The sequence below is a fragment of the Perissodus microlepis genome, chromosome 3, assembly GCF_051167445.1.
Source record: "Perissodus microlepis isolate ML-2025 ecotype Zambia chromosome 3, ASM5116744v1, whole genome shotgun sequence".
Classification (NCBI taxonomy): Eukaryota; Metazoa; Chordata; class Actinopteri; order Cichliformes; family Cichlidae; genus Perissodus; species Perissodus microlepis.
Window position 1 is genome coordinate 21456899 of NC_140463.1, and position 10715 is coordinate 21467613.

The 10715-nt window shown below is 38.9% G+C and overlaps 1 protein-coding gene across 4 annotated transcripts in view; it reads right to left on the reverse strand.

Moving 5' to 3' along the window:
* LOC146390491 (uncharacterized) overlaps window positions 1-10317 on the reverse strand; it is a 43208-nt gene extending 32891 nt beyond the window's left edge. For 2 of the 4 annotated variants that reach the window (XM_084923540.1, XM_084923539.1), the window contains exon 1: window positions 2200-10298. In XM_084923540.1, the coding sequence (XP_084779666.1) occupies window positions 2200-3930 (1731 nt within the window). In that variant the 5' untranslated portion in view covers window positions 3931-10298. Of the gene's footprint in view, window positions 1-2199 lie in introns of all 4 variants that reach the window. The other 2 variants (XM_084923537.1, XM_084923538.1) reach the window with 2 other exon arrangements.
* Between the last annotated feature and the right edge of the window lie 398 nt (window positions 10318-10715).

Genomic DNA, 10715 nt, shown 5'->3' on the forward strand with positions numbered 1-10715 from the left:
GATTGAATAATTTAGCATATTTATAAACGACACCAAATAGGATGGCATGGAAGACCACAGTCATGGATTTAGTAACAAAACAAAACAGAAATGTAAAAAGTCTTGCAGGACTCTTGATTCTGCAACATAGGTCTCTTCTGTCCTATGTGTGAATGTGTCAATAAAAATGAGTCCTGAGGTTTGACGTCATTTCAGCAGAGGTCAGGTCTGGATGGAGATGGAAAAAAAAAAAAACAACCCAAACAAACAAAAAACCCCACCTGTAATTGGTGTTTGGGCACTCAAAGAAGAAGACCCATCCTCCTTTTTCTAAAGGTCTCACATTGGGGATTTTCATTTTATAGCACAGTAGTATGCCAAAGTCTTGAACCCCTTGTTTATTTATACTAAAACAGGAAGTAACTACAATGACTCACTGAAAGTCTGCAAGCAATATAGAAATAAACTTTATGAGGGACAGACAGTTTTTAATAACATCTGGATACCAATATTTGGAATGGTAAATTGTTAAATGGCCTGCATTTGTATAGCGCTTTACTTAGTCCCTAAGGACCCCAAAGCGCTTTACACTACATTCAGTCATTCACCCATTCACACACACATTCACACACTGTTGATGGCAAGCTACATTGTAGCCACAGCCACCCCGGGGCGCACTGACAGAGGCGAGGCTGCCGGACACTGGCGCCACCTGGCCCTCTGACCACCAGATGTTATTAAAAAAAGGTTCTTGACAGCCGCCCTTCCACTGAGACCATGATGAGGCTTCAGTGAACAGGAGATTGTTCAACTGAAGGGCCACATGCATGTTGCAGGTCTTTTTTTTCTCCTGTCTCTGAAGGACATGACTTTCAGGTACTGTTTATCTGCTTTAAATAGTTTTTCAACACTGTCACTTCTCTTTTCTTGCACTTGTCCAGCTTCCTCAAAATATTTTAAGGACACATGCTAAGGTTTTGGCTAATAGCTCTTTTGGAATCATCTTTTTGGTGCAAAACCACTACACTTTCTGCAGTGGTCAGAAAGTGTTATCTTTGGCAATTTACATAGATTTAACTAAAAATGTATTTCTGCAACAAGCTGACAAAGTGCGTAAAAATACAATTTAAAAAGAATTAGTTGCCTAGTTATTGGTTTTGTGTAGACACACCAGTGGTTCAACCTGTGGGCTTGCTGGATTTTTTTTATTGGTTGAATTATTCATAGATCAGTGTTAACTGGTTTAACAAACAAACAAAAAACATTCCTCTGAAAATTGTTTGGTACAAGAACTGGAATGAAATGAGTGAAAAAGCAGCCAATGTCCAAAGACAATCTTTGAAAGTCCTTCATAAAGCCTGGAGAACTATTGCTCAATACCATTTGCAATAACAATTGCATCTCTGGATCCTTGGAAAGGAAATGCAAGGGGCTCAAGACTTTTGCAGCATACTATAGAACATCTTAATTTTGCTTCACAATCTCAACCAATGACTGTCACTGCAAGATGACTGCTACTCTTCTAAAGACAGTAACTGTTCTAAAGTGGATGGCTGTAAACTAAATATGAATTAGGGGGAAAAGTCATCTTTCTGATGCTCATGTTCCTCAGATTTGCAGACTCTTCATCTTCACTTATCGTTTTCTTTTTGTTGGGCAGAAACTTCCAATTTGCCATTATTGTTAAATTAAATTAGAAAAAGGGTAACTATGAATTACTTTCAGAGACTAACGCAGCTCGGATAATCCAATCTTAACTATTTTCCCCATAAATACAACATCTGGCAATCTCCCTTGTGCCCTAAGTGACATGTTTTGACATGTCAACATATATGAATAAAGATGTTGTTTGAGAACCATTAGAAAATGTTCCAGTTTTTTCAAGAGGCAGCTCTAGTAAGCTATATGAGCAGACTGATGCACACCCAGTCATTTTCTTCTAGACTGAAATATGACAGAAATCATTTACTTCATAAGTCTTATTTCTAGTATGTGTCCAAGGTGGAAAGACTTAAATAACAGATCAGAAGAATATGCTACAGAAATTTACATTTAAAAAAAGCTTTAAAAATGCAGTCGTAAAGTTTGGAAGCAAGGAGGTTGTTTCACAAATTAATGTTGGTTTTTTGGTTCTTTTTAAAATTAACCAAAATGATAGACAGAAATAAATACCCGTAATGTTCTAAATGGAGACAGAAGAGAGTACGGTCTTCTACTCACCTTCATACCAGTACATTTTTGCAAACACAGAGAACAGGTATGTGGAAAGGTTTGTGGTGTGGCTGCAGCATAGTCTTGCATCATGGCCAACGCTGGCAGAACCTTTGATAGCTCCCTGTCTGCACGACACTGCTTGCTGGAAAGTGGCAGCGGCATATATACGAAGTTCACTGGTTTAGGAATTATCTGAGGTGCGAGGGGAGTAGCTGGTTTTGCAGACTGGCATTGTCCCATCTGCACTGGTGGTTGCTTCTGGTCCTGCTGCTGCTGCTGCTCCGCCTGTTTCTTTAGCTCCTGCTGCATCTGCCTTTGGTGCATCTTCTGATTGTTTATGGGCTTAGCAACCTTTGGCGCTTGTTGTTGACTTTTACTTTGATCCTTGGTGCAGCTGTTATCCTTATTGCCGATGAGCACAAGCCCAGGTTGATCAGGATGCACACCACGAGCAATATGACTGAGAGGTGGTTGGATTTTTAATGCCAAATGGCAATCTGGCTCTGGTTCTTTCAAAGGAACTGGTTTGAATTTGAGAAGTCTTAAGTCTGTGTCTTTCTTTGGCAGAGAGAAAGAGCTGATGATTTCTTGAGATGCCTGGTGTGGCTGAGTCAGCAATCGTTGAGTTAGATTCCTGCTTGGAGGAGGCTCATAGCTCTGCATTAAACTATTAGTGGAAACAGTACCCCGATGGTCATGTGAAGAAACCAAGGTGCTGGTTTTCGCCTCTGCCGTACCTTCTTGCAGTGGTTCTCTATTGCAACTGTCACCATCACAAGTGTCCATGAGCAACATACTGCCACTCTCACTACTGTTAGCTCTACTTTCACTGCTCTTTCCTATATCACTGCCAAACCCTCCAGCGTATTTGCTAGTATGTCCATAGTCAATCACTTTACTTGGTTTGATAATCTGTGCCAATTCGCCCTGTTGCATCCCTTCCCTTCTGAACCTGTCCATTACGGTCATGCTGGGGGTGGGTTGAGGTTCAGGACAGGCTTTTGAATGAACAATAGGTTTAACATTCTCAGCCTTCTTCATGCGGATTTGCCTTAAGATAAAAGGCAGATTGCCAGGGGTTATCTGGTCTTCAGGGTAGGAGATCAGATATTCCAAGTCATCTTTTTCAAGTCCAAAACGTAAAAGGATGTTAGAAGCTTCTTGTGAAGAGTACTTTGGGTAACTGGAATCAGTAGGGAGCACAGGTTTGTCTTGCATTCGATAGTCAGAATCACCTAAGCCTGGAATGGACTGCATATCCTGTTCTCTTTCACCACTGCCTTGAAAGCTCAGTGAAGTAGATGATGAAAAAAATCTAGAAGAATCATTTTCAGTGGCTTTCTTATAGGTTAACCAGTCCAAGGAGCAAGGCCCACTTTTAAAATCAGAGTATCTTTGAGATGCTGAGCACACTGGACTGGAGGCAACCGTTGCAGTTGAAGAAATAAACTTGTCTTCTTGAGTGCTGGTAAAGCAAGGGGCCTGGTTAACAGGCTGCTGTCTCATCTCTGTCCTGGCTTGACCAAGATACATTTCTGTAGATCTCTTCATGCCGCCATCTAAAATAGAACTACTCTGTGTGGGGGTGTAGCTCACTGGAAAAGCACGCAGTGAAGGAATTGTTCCCAACGTAGTGTCAGAAGTTCCAGAGGATGCTCCAGAAGAGCAAAGCGCATTTCGACACTGCGCAGAACTTTCTATCCCAAAATTATAGGGGTTATGAAGGGGATGGGACATGGTTCAGAAAGTCAAGGATAGCCACAGCAGTCAATGGAATGGGTGTTTGGTTGTTTTCTTTTGGTTTTTTACAAAGTAGGTATGCTGGAGGTCATTGTCAATGTGGAGCTCGTGCAAAATGCAAAGTGACCATTCAGTCAGGCAACCATAATCACGAAGTCTTGTGTGTAGAGAGAGCCTTTAGAGAACTTCAAGTATGTGGTTTGATGGTGATCCTGGGTGCGGGAGAAGGGAAATCTTCAATAGCAATTACAAAACTGAGAAATTTAAAAAAAAAATAAAATAAAATAAAAAAAAAAAGTTTTTGAACTGCTGTGGGCTTCAGCTTCCTGGATGGGTGAAATCCATCTGGAAGGTCTTGTCTGGATTTGTTCACTCTGTTGCTTCCTGCCAAATATAAATTTATCATTACAATATCAGGATCTTTACTACTAGAAATAAACAGAGGAAGCACAAACATCAAAGGTCAGATAAAAAGAGAAAACAAGGTCAGAAAACAGAAAAAAATGCAGGCAAACTCATTTATTTCCCTACACCAGCAGATTGACTACAAAAATTTAAAAACCAATTTGTACTTTAGAGAACATCATTATAAATCACTGAATAATTTGAACTGAGCTTTTTTGGGGCAGAATGACTGTGCAACGTACATTTTTAAGAGTAAAAAAAATAATCTGTGCGCAAAATTGAATTCATATAAGGTTTTCTTACATGTACATTCAGAACACCTATGCTTTCGTAGTATCATTCCGTTTGCGAATTTTACCACTTTGTTTGAAATAATTTCTTCCCTGGAAAAAATCTGACTTTCAAGTATAGTCCACATAATTTGTTATCAACTGAAGCTCAGGACTTTGAAAAGGCCATTCCAAAAGCTTAGTAGCTAGCCTGTTCCAAAACTAGCCCTATTGACATATCTGATTTTGTCAAAACTTTGCACAATGGTTTGGGGAGTTGCTAAAGAATTCTTCAGTAGTCTGTTTCTTTCATTATTATATCCACTCTAATTCGATGTACCAGCTTCACTGGCAGCAACAGCTCAATGCTTGTTCATAAAAAAAATCTCTCAAAGTCTTCTTTGTCCTTTGGTAGGTTATCAACATTAACTGATTTTAAAAGTATTGATTTTTGTTGCAGTGGTTTTTCTCTTCAGAGGCAGCCTCTCGGTCAATGGTGATGTAAAACTTGCTCAGCAATGATCTTCTGTCAGCTCCCAATCCATGGCAGAGCTGTGCTTTGGTGGTTTTTGACTCTTCAAACCAACTTTTTATGGTGTCCTTCGGGTCTTTTTCAAATCTTAACAAAGTATGTACAGTTCCCAATGACTTATATAATTGAATCTATTCTATTCCATTCCATCTGATGATGCCAGAATCTGCAATGGTTTAGAAAGGGCTCAGACACATTTCCCACTTGTGTACTTCTATAATCCTCTTCAGATCTCCAGTGATGTCCTGGGAATTCCCCATTTTACTGTGTATTAGCTTCTACCAATGAGTGCTGTGAACCAAACCTTTCTGACACAATCATAACCTTGGCCTTGACAAGTTCAGAATTTTTCAAACTTTCACTGCTACTAAAATGTAAGCAGGTATACTGTCACATTTCAGAAAACCCCAAATATAAACAAAATATTTGGCACCAAATTCTTGACTGTTTTACTATGAAAGATATACGTTAGGGCTGCTCGATTATGGCAAAAATGATAATCACGATTATTTTCACTGAAATTGAGATCTCGATTATTTGACGATATTTATTTAACAATAACAATGTATTGAATAATGACTTTAAAGATTGTCAAAAATAATATAAAATAGTGTGCAAATACTGATAACAGTGCAAATGTTTGCAATATAAAAAATAAATGAAAAATGTAAACATCTATGTTTAGTGAACTTTGCAGTGTTGCTCTGTGGTGCAGCTACGACACTGTAGCAAAGTTTACACACTATGTCTACTTGATCCACGTTTGACTCCGCGAACCCATAATGTTTCCACACCACTGAAGTTTTTTTTACCTCTCTTTTCAACCAACAGCAGTCACTCTCCTCTCCAAATAACTTCTGCTTAGCTTTCTGAGCTTCCCTCGGGTCCTCTTAATCAGCGGTCCCCGGGCCTCGGACTGGTACCGGGCCACGAGAGTTGAGGCTCAGGTGTGAAATGTATAGTTTTCAGGGTTTTTATCGGTTTTCAGCGTTATTTTGTTATCGTTTTTATCGTTTACTCGGTTTTCCTGGGTCTTTTCACGTGTGTTATGAATAAATTTTCTTTTTTTCGGTACCGGTACTAGTTTTTATTTTGTTGTATTTATCCGCGACACCTTAAAGGCCGGTCCATGAAAATATTGTCGGGCATAAACCGGTCCGTGGCGCAAAAAAGGTTGGGGACCACTGCTCTTAATTGTTGTGACACGTGTTTGAAATGCAGAGAGGTGCGCTCGATTTGCCACACGGAGCAGCGCGAGAGTAAAGCACGAGGGAGGGGCTAATAATCGGCTCAGTCATTTTTAATGATCGTTGAAAGCCCAGATCGTAATTGAGATTAAAATTTGATTAATTGAGCAGCCCTAATATACGTTATGCAGCCATGAGCAGCCCTAATATACGTTATGCAGCCATTCAGCCCCAGAAAAAAAATTACATTTCTCATAAATTACTGACAGCGTGATATTGATTTGACATTTCTGTCCATGAATGTATGTACACTTATAATCTAAGTTGTGTATCAACACTGAGGTATTTAAATGCTGATGCCATTTAGAAAATTTGAAAACATTACCCAACCTTTGACTGTATTATCCAAAAAGATTGCAAAAGTATATCTTCAATAAAAATTCTATCCAGACATTACTTCTCAAAGAAAAACAAACGATACACTCCTTGTTGATCTGGTAAGCAATGCAAGTGGTAATGCAAAAAAAATTAAAATAAAAACAAAAAAAATATTAAGGTTAGCAAGAAAAAAAACATGCTTTTGGCTCATCTTCAGTCAGTCCACATATTTTCATCAGATGACATTGTCTTGCAGCCTGAGAAAGCCAAACCAATCTGGTATCTGACATGCAGTACGGACAGACCGTAAATCCAGCTTTACTTTGTGGTGTGGTAAAACATGTCCATCTCCTTCCTCTCTGTGAAGTTTGTGTGCAGGAAAATGTCCCAGTATCCATTCGATGAGAGATGAGATTACCAACTTCATGAAAAACTATATATTTGAATGAGGATATTAAAAATGGTTAAAAATAAATAAAAATGAATGTGTGTGTCTGGGATAGAACAAAAATGCTTCCAGACAGCCTACAAGATAGAGGACTTGAACAATTTCACAAGACGTTTCAGGAGCAGTAAAAAACAACAACAACAACAAACAAACAAAAACAACAGCAATAATACTAGTAGTACAAAAGCTACAAAATAACATTACCAGATATTATCTAGCAGGTATTTAACATCTTAACATTTTGTGCTCGTATGCTACACACCATGCACAACTTCTAAAATTAAATAAAATGATTCTTAGAAATGCAGGAAATACAACTCTAGACTAAAAGTGCCTCAAGTCAATAACTTGAAACTAGAGCACAGAGTGTGAAATACAGCCCACAGACTCAATCCAGCTTCCTGCTGCCGAAAATAAAAAAGATTAAACTGTGTCCAAACAAACTTTTTCATTGGACAAAATAACACCTTTACTCAAAATGTAAACTATAGAGACACAAAGCTGCATCTAAGTGACCTTTTCAAAAAGCCATATTTCCTAACAAGTTCTTGGTTTAATAATTAAACAAAATATTAACCCATTCCTACTCGTTGTGTCTTCTAAAATTCAGTTCTGCATAACTCAGCACTACCTAGAGTATTTAAAAGTAGAATGGGAGGCAGAGCCTTCAGTTTTCAGGCCCCTCTTCTGTGGAACCAGCTTCCAGTTTGGATTCGGGAGACAGAAACTATCTCTACTTTTAAGATTAGGCTTAAAACTTTCCTTTTTGCTAAAGCATATAGTTAGGGCTGGACCAGGTGACCCTGAATCCTCCCTTAGTTATGCTGCAATAGACGTAGGCTGCCGGGGGATTCCCAAGATGCATTGAGTTTTTCCTTTCCAGTCACCTTTCTCACTCACTATGTATTAATAGACCTCTCTGCATTGAATCATATCTGTTATTAACCTCTGTCTCTCTTCCACAGCATGTCTTTTATCCTGTCTTCCTTCTCTCACCCCAACCGGTCGCAGCAGATGGCCGCCCCTCCCTGAGCCTGGTTCTGCCAGAGGTTTCTTCCTGTTAAAAGGGAGTTTTTCCTTACCACTGTCGCCAAAGTGCTTGCTCATAGGGGGTCATATGATTGTTGGGTTTTTCTCTGTATCTATGAAGCGCCTTGAGGCGACTTTTGTTGTGATTTGGCGCTATATAAATAAAATTGAATTGAATTGAACTGAATATGTACATCATGTTTCAATTCAGTTTTTCACAGTGTAGCACTTTAGTCTGTTTTCCAAATCAAGAAGAAATAAAACACAGTATCTGCAGCTGACCTAGAGGAGCTAAAGGCTGCCTGCAGCTGCTTTTCTCTCTGGATCGCTCAGTGGGGCTTTTTAGCTGTTAGCTTGAGCTCGGGTTTGGTGGCCCATGGTGGTCCAGGTGTGCTGAGGCATACAAATCCACGTAACTACAGCCCAACTCAATAACAGACAGCATTGTCTCTCTAGCTACACCACCTCTCCCTTTATTTATTTTTCATCTGAATTAAATTTTCATGATATTTATCCATTTTTGAAATTAAATTACATGTATTTGCTTTGAAAAACAACTCTCTATATGTAAATTATTGAACTTATGTGCAGGGACTACTCTGAGAAGTCTTTGCAATACATCTACGTTACAGATGAAAGAATATTACTGAGCCAAAAGTAAGTTGAATAAGACCTTTAGATTGCAGTTGTAAAATGAAAAGTCTGTTAACTTACATGCGGAACTTGCCTGTGTTATCAAACCCAGTAAGCGCTAATGGTTCTGCCTTCATGACTCTTCTCAGTGCAGAATATCATTGCTAACATGTTAAATAGGAGTTAAAGTTTCTTCAAGCTATACTCTTATTCCTCTACATCACACATTGGCCAAGGTGACTAGTAAGAGAAAGGTTATCTGTTAAAATGATAAGTTACAGAGTAATTACTCATTAATTGCTACTGCTCAATCGTTTCCACACACCTACATAGATGTGTAATAACATATCAAGTCACAAGCCAACAGCCTCAGTATTAGGAAAGGATCAAAGTAGTTGGAAAGAAAATTATGGAGAAGGGTAACTGTCCTGATCTGTTAATGCTTTAAACATGCTGGAAAGTGGAGTAAATTTGTTCCAAAATGTGTGGTAAAAAGTGGGTGTACACAAACTAATCTTCATTTAAATATCTGTATCTCTTTCTTTTAGCAGTGCACAGGGAGATAGGACCCTGTAACTTAGTAAAATAAGTGATCAGATTTCCATACTGCACTATGAAATTTTTTTGCATTAAAGAAAAGTTGATTCTCCCTGTCAAATATCCTGTCAACTACAGTTCTCAGTAAAGAAAAAATAAATAAAATCACTTTAAAATGATGATCATAATCATAAAGAGAAAATTGCTATCTGTACATCACTTGCTATTTTGGTTATCAAAACCTGACCAGGTGCTTTTTTAAACAATTAAACCTAACAAAGTATTTTTTATTACTAAAACCTTGTCATGCTGTTTTTATTATCTTATCTATATCTTGTGGGTGGGTTAGGTTTAGGGGAGGTCTGTGCCACCCCATTTTAAAAATCCTGGGAATCCCCCTGTTTGCAATTAGGCCTTTGCTTTGCCTGTACACAGGTATACACACTCATATACATATGTATATCTATACAAGTCTCTTCTTATGTTTTTTTAACAAAGTTTATATCAGAAAAGTGTTTTTAAACTGTATAACTATATACCATCTAAGAGAACATGCACATGCGGCCTACATTTTGCAGCATTTATGATACAAACAGATCTTTTTCATATGGATGCTAAGAGTATTATCCCAAGCTCACACTCCTCTGCATGAAACATGGCAGCACGGCTATCCAACTGTTTCTCCAAACAGTAGCTGCTGCAATTTTTACAAGCTGCCTTTACTAGCTTAACTGAGGTTAGCTTCTAGCTAAGCCTGAAACGACTAACGGCGTACACACATCCACTGAGATTAAAAACATGTCGCTCTGTGTTTAGTAAGAGCTCCCGTTACATACCGTTCGTAATAAATGCGTAGCCAACAGCTTTGATTGCGTCTGTGTTGTCCTCCGCTTTCTTATCTTGGGTCCAAATAAAAACTGTCCCTGTTTAGTGTGACGTCTCGTGCAGGCGGAACGGACTTCCGCTTTATAAGACCTCCCTTCAAAATAAAAGCATAAACTTCAAATCTGGCTTTCTCCACACAAATCTATCGCTTAGAGCAGTGGTTCCCAAACTTTTTTTGCTGGGCCCCCCTTTGTTTTACAAGAAAAATGTTCGCCCCCCCCCACTTTCTCGCGCGTGCACGCGCCCACGCCCACGCACAAACACATCCTCCAACCACACACAGCCATATTTTGCTCCATTGCGGTTTATTTCACACCTCAAACATTTAGTAAACAACTAAGCAAATAGGAGTAATCTGCAATAAATTACAGGTAGTAATAAAATAAACTACTAACTCTTTTACACTACGTCCGCACCTACACGGGTATTTTTGAAAACGCAACTGTTTCGTCCACACGTGAACGGTGTATCCAATCACC